This window comes from Procambarus clarkii, chromosome 33 (assembly GCF_040958095.1).
Source record: "Procambarus clarkii isolate CNS0578487 chromosome 33, FALCON_Pclarkii_2.0, whole genome shotgun sequence".
Classification (NCBI taxonomy): domain Eukaryota; kingdom Metazoa; phylum Arthropoda; class Malacostraca; order Decapoda; family Cambaridae; genus Procambarus; species Procambarus clarkii.
Genome location: NC_091182.1, coordinates 29,764,895 through 29,786,285, shown reverse-complemented (window position 1 = coordinate 29,786,285; position 21,391 = coordinate 29,764,895). Strand labels below are relative to the sequence as shown.

At 38.4% G+C, this 21,391-nt stretch overlaps 1 protein-coding gene across 2 annotated transcripts; it reads left to right on the top strand.

Moving 5' to 3' along the window:
• The first annotated feature begins 3,015 nt into the window (after positions 1–3,015).
• Positions 3,016–20,006, top strand: LOC123765273 (methionine-R-sulfoxide reductase B1-like). Of its 2 annotated transcripts, none has more exons than XM_045753804.2 (4): positions 3,016–3,459; positions 6,667–6,809; positions 12,903–13,020; positions 16,676–20,006. In XM_045753804.2, exons 1-4 carry the CDS (start codon positions 3,405–3,407, stop codon positions 16,729–16,731), a joined length of 372 nt encoding a protein of 123 aa, XP_045609760.1. In that variant the 5' UTR covers positions 3,016–3,404; the 3' UTR covers positions 16,732–20,006. The 2 variants fall into 2 exon arrangements, with proteins under 2 accessions (XP_045609760.1, XP_045609759.1); XM_045753803.2 differs by lacking the exon at positions 6,667–6,809 and adding an exon at positions 11,786–11,934 and having other exon boundaries at positions 3,186–3,459.
• The last annotated feature ends 1,385 nt before the right edge of the window (positions 20,007–21,391 follow it).

The window sequence follows — 21,391 nt, the reverse complement described above, 5'->3', positions numbered from 1 at the left end:
CAGGAGAGATTGCTGAAATATAGGGAGAAGAGAACATAGCCGCACTAAAGCGCGTAACTTACTGAGATCTAAATGTACTCGCTAGAAATAAGGTAAATTACTGAAGGGCCAGGTCCAAACCTACACGGTAAAATAACCTTGACATGACCTAAATGAAAAAATGCAGAAGACTAGTGAAGAGCTAGGGTGCTAAAAGCACAATCTGAGAACTAGAAATCAGAGGTCCACGGTTCAACATCCTCCCATAGTCAAAGAAATATTGCGTGAACAACCGTAGACAGAAAGTAAAATAGATTTGGATAGCCCCTCACCCCCTCAAGGAGTGCCGGACCAACCGGGCTGGGACGGATATATGGGCCTGCGGGCCGCTCCAATCAACAACTTGAGCAGCAAGCTCACCCAGGTAAAGCCTGGCCTTTGGCCAGACTACTTGGGTGAAGTGGTAAATTAGATTTAGATCATTGTTTCATGGAGTTCCAAAGTGTACAGTTACTAATTTTAATGACCCTGCTATAACAATGTAAAAGACTCCAACATTTGTTCGGTTCATTCTAAAGTTACTTGTATCAAAGTAGGAATATACCCTTTCATTGAGTGGGTTGCCCCTTTCCTAAAGAGGGCTCGTATCGGGTAAGGTGACCAATAGATAAGTGCCCTTGAAATTCTTCGCAGAGAAGACTACAATGGCAGAACGTTACCGATGACATCCCGCGGATCTGGGACATACTACTACAGTACTTACTAGGGTTGGTAGTTGGTTGGCAAAATTTATCTTGTTAGGATCCTAACATTTGGTGACCTTTGAATATCCAGCGACACGCATGGAGTGTGTTCTAGGCTTGGTGCTTTTGATAATTAAATTACTATATCTACCTCTAGAAAATATTTAACATTAGTTTTAAAAGTACCCCCTGGAAATGAATTTATTAGAACATTTGCACATAAAATTAGTGATCTCATGGATTCAAAACAGCTGTGTATTATTTTATTAAAATATTTAGTGAAAGATTCAAATGTGAAAAAAGTTACATTACTATCCACCAATGGTCTGAAATGCATTTACATGATTCCTACATGCCTATCAAAAAGCTAAAGCACACTGTCCTTGTATACTCTGGTTTCTAATAAATTAATGGGTCATTGTCAGCCCAGCGGTAACAATTAAAAGGAATGTCAATATAATTCGTAAAAACTATGACTTGAAAGATGAGGCCATCCAGGTTGTATGAAACTGGCAGCCAACGTTGATGACTTAATTTTGCATCGGTTGTCACGATAGAATTAAACATCCCAACACCCATAGATGCTTAAAGTAAAGGAACAGATCCAGGTGTAGATGGAATCAAATCCAAAATGGCAACAATCTGACAAATCCACTACTGGCTCTCCATAGCCCGTGCTACTTAGAACTTTAGTTCAGAGTAGCTGAATCTTCAGCAGCAACCAGAAGTCAGCAAGGCGGACAGCCCGTCTGCTTTCATACCTCACTGTATTTCCCACTTCTATACTTCCCTTCACCTATGCCTCTCCTTCCTCTTTACTCTCCCCCTCCCCCCCCCTAAAATAAAAGGCAACCAAAAAGTCGAGACGAGTGTACAGCCTGCTATAAACTATAGTAACCACTCCCACTGGGTTGATCTAGCATTTGTATTCAGATGCAGCTGAGACTTTCTGAACAGTCTCAAGTGAGCAGTCAACCTTCCTCTCTCCTGCGGATGCAATTAGAATAGTTAAAAAAAACTGAAAAATTTAGTTTTCCCAACCCGATGTGGGATCTATTCTGATTGTTTCTAATCTCGAGCAGTGGCCAAGGCTGTCAATCTTCGGTACCAGTGATTTTGCAATACCGGGGCTCTACTGTCGTTAAAGGATGTCCTGAATCTCCATGGGTATTTGTAGCTATCTCGATCGCTGATAAAGAAGCTCGTCCTTAAAGCAAATCGATCACCATGAACAACTTCATCCTCCCTCAAACCACCTGGATTGTCTAGATACTGTACTACCGGGATTCCGGTAGTACAATTAGTTATCAAATCAAATGTTTATTCAGGTAAAAGTACAGACATACAAGATGTTACAAGCATAATGTTGAATTACTAGATAGAGCTAGTGCATACAATGCCTGAAGCCTTGTATACGCACTGTGTTTAACGCAATGCATTGCGTTATGATGCCAATTAGTATGAGTAGCCACTCACCGGTTTTTAGGTTTAGGATATTTACCCTCATGGTAAGCACTTCAAAACCAATAACTACTGCTATTATCTGCTCTCTGTCCATGGTATAGTTTGGTTAGATTAAAACAGTATTATTCATGGTATAGTTTGGTTAGATTAAAACAGTATTATTCATGGTATAGTTTGGTTAGATTAAAACAGTATTATTCATAGTATAGTTTGGTTAGATTAAAACAGCATTATTCATGGTATAGTTTGGTTAGATTAAAACAGTATTATTCATAGTATAGTTTGGTTAGATTAAAACAGTATTATTCATAGTATAGTTTGGTTAGATTAAAACAGCATTATTCATGGTATAGTTTGGTTAGATTAAAACAGTATTATTCTCAAAAGTGAAATTCACAAATTATTTGAGTATCCCACTAGAATTTTCCATTAAAGAAAATTAAGGTTCAGGGCTTATCAAAGAGAGTGATAAGTTAGTCATAGACTATTTTAAACCCTGGATTTACTTCACTTTACCTAAATTTATTTATAATACGAGAGTTATAACTTTAGAATGCACTCTGTTTAGGACAAAGGTTTATTTATTTATTTACAGGTAGATTATTTTTGGAACCACTATGCTTTCAGACCGTCATATATCTATAGAGACTAACCATCCTGTGAGATGGGAGGGAATATTGGATGAACATATTAAATTATAATGCAGTATTCTAAATTCTGAAATAAAAAGTAATGTTGCGTAAAAGAAAATGTAAGTACTGAAATCTGAAAGAGCAGTCACATCGTACAAAAGACGATTAGCCATCGGACTTTGAAACACTGCCTAATCTAGCTCAGCCCAATCTAACCCAATCCAAATCGACCAAACCTAATCCAACCCAACCCAATACAGCATAAGCCAATACACCCTAGCATAACAATATGATAGAAATTTTTTATGGTAGAAAATATGCTAGAAATTGCTAGGTTTTTAACAAATGGAAAACGAGCGTGGTGGAATCGTCTCGTGTGGGAAACGACCAAACTTCGAGGCCGGACCCCCAAGGCCGGACGCCTGAGGCAGGACCCCTGAGGTAGGACCCCTGAGGCAGGACCCCTGAGGCCGGCCACCACCACCACACTACAGGAAGCTGTTATCTTCTGAGGACGCCATAGACCACACGACAAAGGAACATCAAGGAGGAGAAATCTTGCAAGACAGCGCATCAACCTATAGTTATGGCATTTTGCTCGTGGTTTAAGGATGAAGTATACAAGGACCATTTTGAGCCAGGTTAGTAGGCCTATGTTAAGGACAATCTAAATTGTACAGGAGGCTAAGAAAGTTGTTAAAGATATATATGCAACTTAAAAATAGTTCTGTGTAAAAAGCTCTTGATTCCAGTTTTCGTGATACGAGGATATATAGCATTGCTTGACCTAATTATTTATGTGTTTATCTATATAAAAGAAGTACATTAGGTTTGTGAGAGTACATAACTTTCATACATTATTGTAAGGCCACTAACATGTATAGCAATTAACCAAATTTAACCATCCACAGTCATGTTAAGTTTAGTACCATAATGCTCATGCCATTATCTATGTGCTCATTCAAAAATGTACAATAGTGTTAGTGTGAGGCCTCTGCAATTTGTATTGCCTTCGGAGGGTCCACGCAAAATGTCAAGTGTTCCAATTCATGATTGTAATGCATTTTAACCAATGCACCTGTACCAAAAGGGGTATGGTCCAATCGTACACAAGCATTTCGATAAAATTAATTTTCTATTTGTCAAAACCAAATATTGTACACGTATATAGTTAGGTTTGGATGTATTAGCCTATGTTAGGCTGTGTTAAGCTCTAATGGGTTAGGTAAGTCTTAAAATCTGTTGAACTATCTTGTGAATGGTATGACTTATTCATTCCAAACCCATATGCTTATATGGGTTTTATATTGCCAATATTTTACTGTGAAAATGCATACCTGCTGAAGTCTCTATGATTATTTAGTTATTCTCACATCTAGGCCTTGCATTACCTTTGTGCTGAATCAAGGTTTTTAATTTTTGCACAACCCTAACTTGTAAAGTGAAGATTTTTACCCTCCTTTTTGTCCTGATTTGTCTTTTCCTTTAAATGTTTCGGCAACACTTGTATGCTCATTCCTTCTGAGACAAGAACCATATGCTTGGGGATAGCTTCTGTCCTCCACTCGAGGCAATGACCATTAATTGTTGTTGACTCTAGGAGTGCTTTAATGGCCCTGGAGTTTTTTTTTCTAATCGTATAATCCTGTAATAATGGAAAATTTAACATTGGCTACAGGTATATGTTAAATCTTTCAGGTAGTTCATCTTTCTGGTTAATCTTTAATATTGATGTTACCATCAATATTTTAATAGATGCACTATTAAAGAATCCACTTGTAGGTAGATGATAAGTCACAATATTGTGGGTGAAGTGTTGAATCAAAACCCACACATCTGAAAATGAAGAAACGACAATGTTTTGGTCCATCCTGGAGCATTATCAAGTCATATAATGGGGTCATAATACAACTTAATACAGTAATGGTTCAGAATGGACCAAAATGTCACCGTTTCTTCTTTTTCAGATGTGTGGATTTTGAATCAGTCCATTTGTACATGTTCCGTCTCCCAGAAATCCATCCCTCACCTGAAGTCTACTGTCATTCATAATGTTATAAATAGCTGTAGCTGTAGATAAGTTATAAATAGCTTCTACCAGTTTAATGCATGCTACAGCTACAGTTACTGTAGCTACTGTTAGCTACTACACTGTACTATGCTACAGCTGTAGCTACGTTGGCTACAACTACCAGTATACTGCTACCAGCACTACCAAAAGGCTATTTTGTGGTTCTTCCGTGAAAAAGAAGAAACAGTGACATTTTGGTCCAAAAATGTCATTTAAGAGGATAGATGAGAGCGCAGTAAAGCATTGCCAGTGCAAAGCGAGGTACATAACATCTGATTTTAGAAAGAATGCCATTTTATAATTTTTTTAGCTGTACAGTATTTTGTACGTGGCACTGGAAATTCATCTTGTCAGTGAGAACACCAAGGAATTTACCATCATCTGTGTTATGAATTTGGATGTTGTTAACTCTTGGATTAATTTGACCTGTGGATTTATTACCAAACAAAATACAGAAGGGATTTATCAGGGTTAAGGGTGAGTTTGTTAGCAGTTAGCCAAAGATGGACTTTATTTAGTTCAGTATTCACTGTCATTCAGAATAAGAGAGTTAGGATGGGAGAAAATGAAGGTTGTCATCTGCATATAAAAATGGCTTGGGTGTCGAGATGCATTCAGAAGATCGTTAATGTAGATGAGAAAGAGGAGAGGCCAAGTATACTGCCCTGTGGAACATTGGCAGCAACATGGACAGAGCCACTGAAGTTGATACTGCAGGTAACAAGACGGCAACACTAAGCACTGAAGCCAAAGAAGGCACAGCGCAGGATGATTGAAGCCTCCAGATATATGATGCACCTTAGGGGTCTAGTGGTACATGGAAGCTAACCTGGGGGGAAGGGGCAGCCGAAGAATTTGGCTCATAGACTGGGAAATAGGTATAATGCTGCTCCTGGAGCAAAATGCCCTCCACAGATGGAATTAAAGACCAGGAAGTGTTTAAGGGCACTCAAGCATCCTCCTTGGCCTCCCTCCCTCTCGTCAACCCCTCTGAAATAATGCACAAATAGGAAGACATCGTCCCAAAGAAAACGATCGGAGTATACATACTCCGCATACACGCCCTGAGAATTAGAAGACTCCACATCCCTGACAGGAGGGGATGGCTCAACTGTCTCTGCAGTCAAGGTGGATGGGGGCAAACCCCCTGGGGTTGCCAAGCTACACCTATAGCTAAATTTTGTCCAGACTCTGAATGAGCCATGCCCAAGGCCTGCCAGGCTTGCTATGGCTTGAAGGTAAGGACCACGCAGGACACTCAGGCACTGGGACACTTGTCAAAGGAACTGATGTTAAATGCAGACCTAAGGATAAACATGGCTGCTCCCACAGGACAGAATCCAAAGAATGGCCAACTTATAAAAAATGCCTGGATCCCGCCAAACCTGGCAACTCAAGAAGTGGTCCAAACAGGTGGATACCAGCGAAAGAACCGAGATGTGTCGTTATGGGAGTTTGCAGCAACTAGTGGTGCTACCACCTAGCGGTGATGAGCTATAACTAGAGGTGGTTTGAGTTGATTGCTAAGTACTGTAAATCATTTGTAGAGTTGTTTCCTGCTTCACTTCTCATTTCTCTGTGAACCATGCAGTTGCCTGTTTTGCTTCGCTTACATTCCAGAGGTTCCCTTTAAAGGATGATTGTAACAATCCCCTGCTCCTCCAGAAAGATTCATCTGATTGCTTACAATGTTAATACTGTATCTAAATAAAATACTATACAAAAGTTAATATTTTATTGCTTGAATTAATATTTGTTATTGTAACTCCTATTCCAGGCATTTATGTTTGTCGTAAATGTGGCCATGAGCTATTTTCAAGCAAAATGAAATACAAGCATGGAACACCATGGCCTGCATTTGTTAATACTATAAAAAGTGATTCGGTTCAGAAAAGAAAAGAGAGCAAATTTGCATATAAGGTACTGTAAGTTTTGTTATCTTTGTACATCAATGTGCATGTAAGCAGTACTGTACTATAAAATGAGTGGCCATTACATTGGAACCAAGAGCATGATTTTTTTTATTATGATACTCTGTTAAAGTAGATATACAGGATATTAATTTGTATTAAGTTGCATGAGCTTAACTCTTTGGGTGCAGTTTGTTTTAAAGCTTTTACGTACAGCTTTGCCAAGTGAACCTGAATATGGAAGTTTTTATAAGTGATGAAACATTAAGTTTTTATTTACCTTGGCATAATACTATATTGTACAGTATTTTGTTTTTAGTTAAATTCATCCATACTACTGTATAGGCTTTCTATATTGTATTGCATATTTTGGCCATACACTTATGAATCTTAAATTTTAAAATCATTAATATGTGACTTGCATCCAATTTTGATGACTACCTAAAACTCATAAGGAGTAACTAGGTAAATTAGGAAATAGAAACTTTATTCGTAACAACTTACAAAAGTCATTATAATAATGGCTTGACTTAACAGGTGTACAGCAGTTTAAATCAGACTTAAATTTTTGCCATAAATTGAGTAACAATTAGCTTACAATTTACAAGGTAATTCTGTATATCAGTTAAAGCAGTATATAGTTTTCATTTGAATAGCGAGTTGATTATTGGCAAAATTTACATCTCAAAATTAGGACAAGATAATTTGAAGGCAAACTAATATAAAGTAATCATACTAAGAAGTTTTATAAATTTAAACACCCTCAGCATTCTGTGTTGACAAAATCTGGGGCTATTCCTGGATCAAAATCACTGAACACACAGTTCATGCAACATAGATCTAATTTCAATAGAACTTAAAATGCTTTTTTTATGAATGATATCCAAACCCTTGACAATAACCAAATTCACTCGTAATATTTATTCTGACTTAGATATCTGATAGGATCATAAAAAATTGACAGTAGGCCCTTAGAGGATATACAGTACTGTATATCCTCTAAGCCCTAGATGCTTTTCAGAATACTTTACCAGAATCTCTGTCTAGTAACATTAATTTAGGATTTGGATAAAACAAATATGTTAAAAGCAACTACAGTACATTGGACAGGATTGAACATTAGGTTGTATTCAGCATTTATTTCATATACATGTACAGTACAGCAATTTCTATCGTTTTCTATAGCATCTGTGGTTGGTGCGAATAAAACTAGATCAAATCATCAGAATAATAGAAAACATTGGCCTTAGTACTGCCTTTATGACAACCAGTTCTTTTGGTTCTTTAATCTTTCAACAATGAGTAAAGATAAATAACAAATACAGTAATGGAGGACTAAAAACAGCACCTTGTTTGATTATATTTTTTGGGAAGGCTCCAATGGTGGCTCCTTTTTGGCTATAAAAGTGGAACTATCAAGGTTAGGGCCCTTGGTAGTTCCACCCAATTCAGTCCATGCCAGGGCCTCACGAGTCTTGTTCTTGGTAGGCTTACAACGGGACCAAAACCTGGCTCCCTCTATAGAGGCACAAGGAATTGGGGTTATACTAGATAACCCTAACAGGAAAAGGCTACTAGAAAGGTGGGCAAGCCAAAGCAGACAATCGGCAAGGTAAACAAATAGAAAAGGAGACCTCAAATAGTGAACCATCTATTCGTGAAGCAGTTCACTCACTAATACACCTGCACACCGCCATGTGCTTAGCTTGTCAATCTCTCGACTAGGCAGCTTGTCATTTTCTCTGCTGCGGTGCAATAAGACATTGTTGACACACTCCTTCCCACCACAGCATCTTCAAGTCTTGGTTTTTCAGGCAAGTGTTGACCATCCTTGACACAGGTTTTTGTCTGGCAGGGGCCATTTGCTTGTACTAGTTCTGTATTTTAGTTTTTGTTTTATATTCATGGAATATTTATGTCAGTTACTGGCTTTCAGAAAAAACAGGACACTGTCACATTGGCCTACTTTGCAGAATTTGTACTACCGCAGCAGCATTTCAATTCACTCATTTAACTTATCATATTGGTAGTTGCTCCCATGTTAAAATGCATCTTGATTATATTATGGAACCCCTCCTCTTCTGGTTCATATTAATATTTATTTTACGCTTCACTGGTTGTCTTATCTTTTTAGTTTTTTAAAGTCTCAACTAACCAATAAACAGTGTGTGTGTGTTTAACTGAATGTGGGGTAGAGAATCTAATTGCAAGAGATCCATTTTCCATTAGTAAAAGCCATCAGCTCTCATCACTTCAGATATTGGCAATTATAATTAAACACTTTATACTTGGTTAAACAAACCACTTAAATGTCTGTGTGTGATTTCCTCACTATTAATTGGCAGCTATTTATGATTGCAGATACTGTACTTTGTTCTACCCGATTTTTTTATTTATTTATTTAGTTTTTATTGTCAAAGATTTGTATATACAGTACTGTAGTAAGATACAGTGCAGTAATAAATTGGAAACATACTTAGATGTAATTTGATGTAAGATAAAGCTCTGCTATAAATATAAAATATAATTTAAGTGATGTTTCCATTCTCTTTTCATATGAAAGGTTAACCCTACAGCATAATAAACTTTAAAACAAAAGAATGTATGTAATTGGAGTTTTTCCCCTTCTTCCAGTCTGCATACACAATTTTCAGGCAAAGACAGCTGTTAGCTATTAACTGGGAGGAACTCTTCAGTAGCTCCCCAAGCATCAACCTCGGAAGTGAATCCTATGTTGACCTGGTGCTGTTGAGTATGGATCTCATTACACACAGAAATCACAATTGCGTGATGCATCAAATGAACAAATCCACAAGGGCCGTGACGAGGATTCGAACCTGCGTCCGAGAGCACCCCAGACGCTGCCTTAATTGACTGAGCTACGACATGGTCAAAAGGAGATGAAACCAAAGTTCTACTGAACTAACTGGATCCTGCAACCTCTCCAAAGCACAAACCAGGGTTTTTTATGGGAAAATTGTGTAAAACCCTGGATTGTGTCTCGGAGAGGCTGCAGGATCCAGTAAGTTCAGTAGAACTTCGGTTTCAACTCCTTTTGACCATGTTATAGCTCGGTCGATTAAGACAGCGTCTGGGATGCTCTCGGATGCAGGTTCGAATCCTTGTCACGGCCCTTGTGGATTTGTTCATGGATCTCATGTCACTTCTTGACTGCAGTGTTAGGTTGTCCTCGACTGGCTTGTGGATTTTTTTTTTTAAGGGGAATGGGGTGTTTTAACAGTCCTGTTGCTCCCAGGTCCTAAGGTGAAAAGAGGTTTTGTGTGTGTTTAGTGTACAGTGGTACCTCGGAATGCGATTGTCCCTGTATGCGAGGTTTTCGGAAGGCGAGCAGTATTTACTCCAAAAATTTGTCTCAGAAGGCGAGGGTTACTTCGGGACGCGAGTTTGTTGATACGCGTACAGGCCGACCTAGTGCGTGGTGGTTTGGCGATCGTCGCCCCTCCGCCCCTCAGTTTACCATTGTCTCGCGCTCAGTGACTACCCCCACATCAATTCTTCTCGCGGATTTTCAGTGTTTTGTTGGATTTTTGGTGATTTGTCTATACAATTTGTTATTATATATCTCACCATGGGTCCCAAGAAAGCCAGTGGTAAGGATAAAGGCCAGAAAGCTCATGTGAGGATGACAATAGAGGAGAAACAAGAGATCATTCGGAAGCATGAGAACGGTACACGTGTTGTTGAACTTTGTAGGCAGTACAACAAAGCCACATCAACAATATGCACTATACTTAAGAAGAAAAATAAGATTATGGGTGCTAAAGTGGCAAAAGGAGTAACAACATTAACGGCACAAAGACCACAAATACTTGAAGAAGTGGAAAAGTTGTTATTAATTTGGATACACGACAAGGAGTTGAGGGGTGATAGTGTTTCGGAGGCCATTATTTGTGAGAAAGCCAGGGTGTTGCACGAAGACCTTCTAAAGAATACCCCTGCAACGAGTGATGCAGATAAGAAAGAGTTTAAGGCAAGCAGGGGCTGGTTTGAAAAATTTAGAAAGAGAAGTGGTATCCATAGTGTTACAAGGCATGGGGTTATGTGATGTGATTATGGAAGGGGACTCCCCTTCCAAACAGTAACTCCTCTCCTCCTCCCCCCTCCTCACTATCTTCCATACGCCTACAGCACTCGACAGCAAGGTAAGTAATAACTGGAACACAGTTTTGTAGGTTTATTTAGATGAATTAGGTAAATTAGGTATAAAAATTTAGTTTGATGTGGGGTTTTTGGGGTTGTCAGGAACGGATTAATTCATTTCCCTTTATTTCTTATGGGGAAATTAACTTCGGAATGCGAGTTTTCGGAAGGCGAGGCGTCTCCAGGAACGGATTAAACTCGTATTCTGAGGTATGCCTGTATACCTTGTGGAGTTTTTTTTTACTGATTATCAACAAGGCTCCTGTCCTGTTCCATGAGGACAAGGCATGGGAGTTACATGTCTAGGTTTATCATTTTCCTGGAAGTCATTTTCTATCTTTCTGCTCAGAAATTTACTGCTCAGCTACAGTCAGCTGGTGCTGCTGTTTTACTATATAATGAAAGATTTCTACAAGATTTTTATAATTTGTGTTAATTTTGAAGAATTATTTAATCTATCACTTTTGTATTTGTCATTCATAGTTATGCCAATTTTGTGCTTCTTAATTTTCAATGGAAGTACTGTCTGAATAGATAAATTGAGAATTTATTTTTCAACCCAAATTATACTAACAAATAGTTAATGAACATTGATACCAGTAGTAAAAGGGTATTAAAATGGAATTAATTGTGGTTTGGTTAAGTTACTAGTATGAGTGCATTACAGTACTGCATTATTAATTTTTACTGATATTAGTAACATCACCATACAGTATTATTTTGGGATCTTGCTTGAGATTTTCCCCCCCTGTATCGTGATGGATAAGGAAGGTAAGGGGCTTACAAAAGTTGCAGTTGTGTACTTAACAATTAGGGTGATTGCAGGTGTGTACGTGTGTGTAGAGTGTGGTTACAAGCTGTTCTCCAGCCGAGCTAAGTATGAGCACAACACCCCTTGGCCAGCATTCACTCACACTGTTTACAAGGACTCGGTGACCAAGGTTCCTGAAGATGGTCGACCTGGGGCACTTAAGGTTAGATGGCTTAATTATACTGTATAGTATTATGCATATACAGTATGGGTGTATGTATGTATGTACAGTATATGCAGAAAATTGTACACTTTGATTACTGTTTTGTGATCATTGTTACATGTATGCATATACCGGTATATATCTATGTATGTATGTTGTACCTAATAGCCAGAACCTGCACTACTTGGCCTAGTATGCAAAGTACAATTTGCCTAACAGACAGAATGATAGTCATTATTTTCAAATATTTATTTTCAAATTGGTTCTTTTCTAATAATAATAATACATTTATATTAGGGACTTGATTTACTGACAAGTTATGCCAGGTTAGGTTTCATCACATTTCTATGTTAGTTTTGACTCAAAGTAAAAAGAAATTTAAATCATGTATAATGTAATGGAAAACTTTATTATTCCATAAGAAAAAAAATTGAAAAATATAATATTTCAGGAAAATTTGGCTTCTTGGGCAACTTGGCCTATTTGGTAATATGTACATAAATACATACACCAGTATATAAAATGTAAGTCATTACTTTAGTTTATTCTGGAGGATGTACCTTATTGTCTTTACCTTTTCTTTATTCTTGGAAAATGCGTTCTGTATATTTGATTGAAGCTCATTAGCACTTTTACATAAAGTTTTGTACTGTATACGATATTGTGCACGTTTTTGTGTTTCGTCATACGAAAGCCATATTTTACTTAGCGAAGAATTCCTAAGGTCACAGGTTGTATTATACACTGTATGGGAGGCCATTACTTATCAAATAAACTCAAGGGAGCTACTGAGGCAAAGTAGCCTCTTTTAAACTAGTTTAAAAAATATATTTAGGTGTGTGAGAGAGAACTTAAATGTGAATTGCTGCCTGGTCAATTAAATGATAATGGTGTTTGTGCAAAGGTTAACATACCAATTTGTAACTTATATTAACATGTGTAACTATAGTGTGTATTTTATTTTATAGGTATCGTGTGGGAAGTGTGGCAGTGGGTTGGGACATGAATTCTTGAAGGATGGCCCTGATGGAAAGACGTCACGCTTCTGAATATTTTCTCACTCCCTTAAGTTTGTTGATAACAAAGGTAAGATTACAATGTGGTTTAGAATCTGTAGTGTGTTTATATATATATATATATATATGTACAGTACTCAATGTAATTTTTTTCTTAAGTGCTAAAAGTGTTAGTCACATAAGCTGTGGATAACTCTGGCCTACTGGGGACCAGTCAGAACCTTACCCCTCTCAGAGGAAGAAAACAGATGATAATCTGCCATCTTGCCAGAAAATGCCTCAAGAAAATCTGTAAAGCACATCTTCACAGATGGTTAGTGTGTCACAGAAAATGAATCCCTCTAAAAACTGCCAAACAATTACTGTAAATGAGTCACATGGAATAAGGGATTTAAAAACTGCCAAACAATTACTGTAAATGAGTCACATGGAATAAGGGATTCACTCAAACGAGTGAGACTCATTAATACCGATTACCACCACCAGGCGGATCAGCCCCTTCTCCTTGCCAGCTCCCTTAGCTAGTTCTGTTACTGATGTTAGTGTAACTACACTGACTTTTAGTGTTTCTGGTCATGCCAGCTCGTGGACAGGTCCCAGAACGTCAAGCTAAGTGCTGGCCATCCATGGACTTGCTTGTTCTATGAGGGGCTGATTACTTTGTTGTATTGTTTCCAATTTTAGTGTAGCATCATGTGCATGTTTTGATTCCGGCTTGTTGTGTGGGCTTAGATCTTTGTGTGTTTTGAACTGCATATACTCGGAATGTCTTCCCTGTGTGCCCACTAACACTGCCCTTGCACAGCCAGAGTTCCCCTCTCTAGTGTGTTCAGGTGTTCATACCTGTGAGGCCAGTCCACCGGGGTGGAGACCCTCACCTTGGGTTGTTGGGCCTTCAGTTAGGAGTGTTCCTTAGTTGTGTTTGGGCGCACTGGGGGGTTTGCGTGCTTGTTTACATAGCACACCGTGGTTGCCTCCTGGTGGTTAAGTTACAGTTGGCGGTGGAAATCTCCAACGGTCTCTGTTGTGGTTCATATGGAGGGGCCGTGGCAAGCCTGGTTTCACTGTTTGCACATTTAAGGGATTTTTTTTTAATTATTGTTTTTGCTATTTAACAATTATCATTCTTTCTGCCCCCACCATGCTGCCTGTTGGGTCTGTGATGTTTATGACCCCTGAGTTCTGTGAGGCATGTTCTCACCGATCTCTGCTTTGAGAGATTCTGCCTTCTAGTTGGAGGTTTTTCAGACGGCTGCCGGTTTACGACTAAATTTGCCTGTGTGAGGCGTTCGCTGCATATTAATTGGCTGGAAGTCCTCAGAGTTGGCCCCTGTGGCCTGCTACTGGGATGTTGTCCAGAATTTTTTCATTGCAATCATTTTATTTTTCAGGGTCTGTAGAGAGGAGGCAGAGATATCCGTGATACTGTAATCCTAGAACTTAACACTTTCGTGTGGGGACGACGCAGTATGGCATCAAAAATTTATTAGACGAATGTGCGGGAATGATGCATCGGTGCATCAAAAAATTAAAAAGTTTTGCTTTCGGCTTGGCTGCAGGTGGGGCACGCCACAGTTTTGGACATTAAATGCATGTACAGTGGCACCTCGACTTACGATAAGTTCGAGTTACGATGTAAATTTCATCGAAAAAGGGAACTCGACATACAATGGTGTTGTCGACTAACGATATTTGTTGGTACTGTACATGTTCGGGTCGACCGAGCGCATGGTTCCCGGTCACGCGGCCGACCTGCCTCAGTTTACTACAGCTGCCCGCTTAGTGACAATCGCGCCTGTAAGAAATTCCGCTTTTGTGGTGATTTTTTGCATTTTGAACATTAAAGTAATTATTATATATCACGCCATGAGTCCCAGGAAAGTCAGTGATAAGGCTCAACATATGAAAACCCATGTAAGGATGACCAGGGAGCAGAAACAAGAAATCATTCGTAAATATGAAGACGGTGTGTGGGTTGTTGAACTAGCTAGGCAGTACAACAAATCTCCGTCAACGATATCCACCATACTGGCTAAGAAAAAGAACATTATGAGTGCTAAAGTGGCAAAAGGCGTATCAATAATCACGAAACATAGAACACAAACACTTGAGGATGTTGAACAGTTATTATTAATTTGGATACACAGCAAAGAGTTAGTGGGTGATGAGTTTCAGAGGCCATCATTTGTGAAAAGGCAAGAAAATTGCATGAAGACCTTTTAAAGAAAACCCCCTAGAACAAGTGTTGCAAATGCGAAAGAGTTTAAGGCGAGCAGGTGATGGTTTGAGAAATTTAGAAAAAGAAGAGGCATTCATAGTGCTCTGAGTGTTGTATGTTGTGAGCTGGTGGAGGAACACAGCGAAGAACTGACCACCGAAGAACTTCACTAGGAGCAACAACAAGAGACAGCCGAGGAAATTTCTTCAGGGGAGGAGGAGACAGTACAGAATGTCCCTTCCTCATTAATTCAGAAAATGTGTGCAGCATGGGAAGAATTGCAAACTTTTGCTGAAACGACTCGCCCAAATCACGTTGCAGTAGGCCGTTGCCTTAACCTTTTTAATGACACTGTGATGCCTCACTACAGACAAAAATTAAAACATATGGAAAAACAAAAATCTCTGGAAAGGTTTTTAGTGAGACAAACAAGCAGTGAATCACAACTAGGTCCTAGTGGTATGCAGGCAAAACGTAAGAGAGAGAGTGTACCCCAGAAAAGTCATCACTGCCTGATGTTATAATGGAAGGGGGACTCCCCTTCCAAACAGTAACAACTCTCATCCTCTCCCCTCATCACCATCTTCCATACGCCATCAAGAGACCTCCATAAAGGTAAAATAAACTTATGTCCTGTATTGTAGTTAGAAAAAAACATTGTATTCAATATAAAATGTATTTGTAAGTTAATATTTTGGAGGGTGGGGAACAGATTAATTCAATTCCCCTTTATTTCTTATGGGAAAAATAGCTTCGACTTACGATCCATCTCTGGGAATGGATTACCATCGTAAGTTGAGGCCCCACTGTACTCCTGTAGGGACTTCTATTGCGAACTGATACCAAAATGAAAGACCTAGGACGATAATTGAGGTGACCAAAGTGAAAGGAGTACACACATTTTATTGCTCTTGTGCACTCGCGGCCAATTTCTCAGTTTGGTGCAGGTGGTACGCGGGCTTTTGAACTTTATATGCATATACTCCTGTAGGAATTCTATTGCAAACACATTGATACCAAAATAAAAAACCTAGGATGAGAATTAAGGTGACAAAATTTAAGAGTATACACACTTTTCAGTATTACCGTGCTCTCACGTGGAATGTCCAACCCACCTTGGGGTGTTCTGGCACTCGCTCACCCAAAGCGCGAAAGTGTTAAATTTGCATAATAAGTTTATATTCTAATTATTTCTTTGATTCATATTAATCCATCTTTAAATTGTTGGTATTCTTAATATTATTCGGTTGAAACTTATTTTTTTCACTCCACTGAAATTATTTATAAAGGCAATGACAACTGCAGAACTTTCTCATTAATGTTATGCTGTGTAGATATTTTTACACTACACTACTGTATCTCATAAAAGAAAAAGAAATCTAAAAATGATTACCCACAAGAAGACATTAAGCAAATGATATAAAAATTATAATAGGCTAAAATAATACAATATTTATTCTTATACAGTATTAATTTGTTAAATTTATATATTTTATTTTTTACTTAGAGGGAGAGAAAGATCCAGCCATGAATGGTAATGCACAAGATGTTGGAAATTCCTGAGGGCAGACAGGAAGCTGTAGCAGACCACAGCAGGCTAATACTAACACAAAAATATGCAGTTTGCTCTAGAATTGTTTTACCCAAGTTGAGATTTTAAAAACCCATTATCTATGAGTGATAATCAAAGTTAAAATTTATTTTGCAGCATTATCTCTTTATATTCACAACAAAAGTACAGTATGCAAGTATGTACAGTGTGTATGAAACTACTGTATACATACTGTATACAGTAGTTTCATACCCAAAAATTCTGGAGGAGCTTCTTGTGGCTCCCTGAAGGTATCTCTCTGACATGGCTTTTGACTAGGTCACATCACATCACCCATGGAGTTCTGTTTGGCCTACCGGGGGATCAGAACCAAAACCTGGCCTCCTCACAGAAGCAGAGAGCAGATGCCACCACACCAGGAAAGCATTCAGAAAGTCAACAAACTAATATAGGTCACTGCTGGGTTCAAAAGAAGCAAACCCTCAAAATTGCCAAAGGAATTCTCCAAACAATGGAGACAATCAAATCTCTCGAAACTAGCACAAGTTTGTTAGCACAAACACCCCCCCTTGCCGTTATGGGGGTGAGGGTTTGGTGGCCTGGTCTCATCATGCCTGTGTTGCCTTGGGTCATCTCTCTTGTCCAGTTGTCTCTGCTTTATCCTGATTACATGCCATCTCTCCTCCCTGGTAAGTCCCTTGTGTTTCTTCTCCATGGGTAGCTAGCTTCAGGAAGCCACAAGGGGTTCACCCCAAAAGACCAGCTTGGAATGTAACGAAACTCCTCTTTCTGGGCGAGTCCTGGTGGCTTTCTGATTCCATTCCTCCCTTCCAGGTTCACTGGTTATTGTTTGTGGTCTTTACATATGCTCCAGAACTGGCTTGGAAGGTTAGTGCTCTGGGCCACCATCCCCCTTCCCTGTTACTGGTGGGGTGGTTAGTGCTAACAAGTTCATGTTAGTTTCGAGAGATTCGATCATTTGTTTACATTGGTTGCGAGTTTTTTTGGCAGTTTTGAGGCTTCAGTTCTTTTGAACCCAGCAGTGGTCTATATTGGTTTGTTGACTTCTGAATGATATCCCAGTGGGGTAGTGGAGTGTCACCTGCTCTCTTCACTTCTGTGAGGGGGGCCCAGGTTGTGGCTCTGGTCCCCAGAAGGCCAAACAGAACTCACGACTGATGTAACCTTGCAGTTGGGAGCCATCTCAGCAAGATAGCTTAAAGGAGCCATTGGGGCTCATCCAGAAAGTAATTTAATTATTCAATGCTGGTTTTATGTAGCCTATTGTGGTAAATATTCTAATACAGTATTATGTAATTAGTTTTTAAAAATTACTTTGCTTTACTCAATCTTAAAACGTGTTCTTCAGGTAACTACATTGTGTAAACTATTGTGTATTTATTTAATTTATCTTGATTTACACTCTGTATTATACAAAATACCTTTAGCTTCCTATTTTGTTTATTGTTTATTAATGTAAATACTTCTTGGAACAAGTTATATGAATCAATTTTATGAAACTATAAAGATAAACTTGATGCCAAAGTCTTTATGGTGGATGTTTCATGAAGCTTATTACTTGCTCCTCTTGCTTTATGGGTTGTATTATTTTATCAATCAAATACTTATAATACTCTACTCCATTCTTCATTATTGTATGAGTATTTTATGCAACAGTCTGGCTCATTGTTACAAGACTCTTATATCAAATATGTAATATATTAGTGCCAGGAAATGATTTTTCATGTAAAATGTTGTTTGGTTGAACAGAGCACAAAGTGCTGACTAAAATGTTAACACACCAAGATGAGAGAGTATCACCCTTAGGAGTTGTATAAAATTTAAGATACACCAGGCAGTTACTTGTAAAGTGAAAAGGTGAGGTATTTAATATTTCAGACTACAGTATATAAATCTAGTACGTAGTAATTTTGGAATGGGGCAGCAATATTGACCTTTTCTAGACTGTTTGATGGCTGCAGATTTGTTATTCTTTCTTCTAATGTTTACTACTTTAATAAGTTTGGCAGCCATCAAGTTCACAAGACTTAGCTTGTGGTTTGTGTGTGATGCAGTATTGTTAGCATACTTTGTCACAATTACTGTCATGCACTGTTTGTACACCCCTGCTATGGTGATCATGATATCTTTAGTTCTGAGACCAGTCCAGAGCATCCACTACAATGAACACACACACTTGTCAGAAGCAGATCTCGTAACAAAAACTCGCTACAGCAATGATGTATGCAGTATGTTGTAGTAATTGTGACTATATAGTATACTCTGGAGAACTTTCAGAAACTTAAATGAAAGGCTTATGAACATAATTAATTGTGAAGCATTTACAATAAGAATGCATATATTACTCAGAAGCCAGGAGCAATAGCTGGCGAACTTTAAGGACATCACACTTCTTAATGAAAAGAACATTAGAAGAAAGTGCATAAAATTTTCAGCCATCAAACATAATACTACCATTAACCCTTGGGCAGTGGCTATGGAAAAATTGTCATACTGCCTATGCATAAAAATTAAAACAATAATGCTTAAAAATCTTTCTTTATAGAATTATTAATTTGTATGAAAAATTTAAGAAAACATGAAAATAAGTTAACATTTCTCATTTCACTGGGTGGAGGCACTCTGGAAGGGTGTGTGGTGGCTGTGTCCAGCACCTGTCAACACCTGGTGCTCAACTTTGCCTACGCTTCCTGTGTTATCCTTGGATGTTTCACTAACTGTTTTATTACTCGTTTCTATTTATTTATATCCAGAGAGCTATTATATCCATATTTGCATCATATATGTAAAACTCAGACAATAATTGTTTTAAATTGTCTTGTGGCGATAACAGCATTGCCTTTTGAATCAACATTTTACGATGACTGCTGCCCAAGGGAAAGGACATAATGCAGAAAATTTAGCACTATATTAGTTTCTGACTTAACAACTATCTTGATATACAGCACTAATGAAAAGAAACAAAGTTGAGCATAGACTTCATTGAAGATATTTTGTCTGTAAGAACTTAATCAAATCTAGTAGATACCCAGGGTTAAATGCTTATGAAGAGAGATGTGAAGGTGGGAGGAAGCCAGAAAAACAGACTATCAGCACAGTACAGTTTATGTTTCTTAGGTAGCAATCTATTAAATATACAGCAGTTTTATAAAAAGCTAATTATGCCCATTCTTTATATATTTGAATCTGCACATGTCAACTCTGAAGATAATATAAAATTGTTACAAATGTATTTAAAATTTGTCATAAATAAATTTTGTATTACTGTTCTGTCTATTACTCCTTTACTATGGATATTTCATGGTTTTTGTTGCATGAAAAAATTTACTGTACAGTACTCTCCCATACAGGTACTGTACGTCAAATGACCCGAGTCTTAATAGTTTGTTTACAAGCCTTACTTGTATGGACTTTGGAAACTATTCACTTCAAGCTTCATGTAATTAGAGCAGCCTCTTCTTTGGGTGTTTGTCTAGTAATGCCCCTGCCCTGACAGGATAACGTCCCTGGTGGGGTTTGGGAGTTTATCCCTAGAGTTCAATCTACCATGTAGGATGCCTCGTCCAGAATAGCACAAGGACCATCGACTTCCTTGTGGTTGGGGGTATTCGGTTTATTAATTAAGGGGTGCACTAGGGTTCGCATGCAGCTGACACCCTTACATCCTTTAAAGTAATATCTGTCCACAGAAATGCATTTAGTGTGTCCTTCCAGCAAGCATTCCTAGTGCCTGGGTATCCTCCTTGTTCCTTACCTTTAGGCACTGGCAAGCCCCATGGGTCTTTAATGTGTTTCATTATGGATCAACACACCAATCTTGCAAGTTTGAGGGAATGCCCATCGGTTTTGCTACAAACTGATGTCATTTGTACTTTCTCCCACTGCAGTTTGTCAGGTGGATATTCGGCTTGCCCTAAGATTTCACAACATCAAGAAAGCAGTTAATTTAAAGTGTCTTCTCCCAACCTACCAGACTAGGCCAGAGAACCCAAAATAGAAAACAGGGCACTGTGTCACTTTCGCGAGCCGCTTCAATTTTCCAACATGTACATCAATTTTTGGCCTTAGTTTTTTGCTCGTAGGCAAATTCTGTTCTTTGTAGGATAGATTGGGGTTCACTGGACCTCTATTTTAGCTACAGCCTCCATCTTTTGGCTTTTTGTGTACAGTATTTTATTTTACAGTGATAAGGAATGACAGGTGGCAGCTGTTTCAGGTTCTTTTGCTTTTTTTTTTTTTTTTTTTTTTTCAAAGAGGAGCCTCTTGTGACTCCCTTTAGTTCTTTTGCTGAAAAGGCAAATGAAATGGATGTTTTGCCTACCAGAGTCAGAAACTGGTATTTATTAAAATATAAATATTGTAAAAGAGAGACCCTTGTGTAGGGAGAAATAGCAGTGTTAAATGTTGAAAAACAGTCTGGAACTCTGACCCCTTTCAGATGCACTGAGCATCATCTCGACAGGAAAATGTAATCTCTTAACCATTTTATTCCTTTTGTTTAAATTTTTTTAAGAAAAAGCAGATTCAATGCAAGAAAATATAGAGAAACAAGTGTTAAATGTAGAAAAAGAGCCTGGAATATTATAAGACATACAAATGAAGTATTGGGAAATGTGTATGACCTGTATAGGGAGGGGGCATTATTGGAAC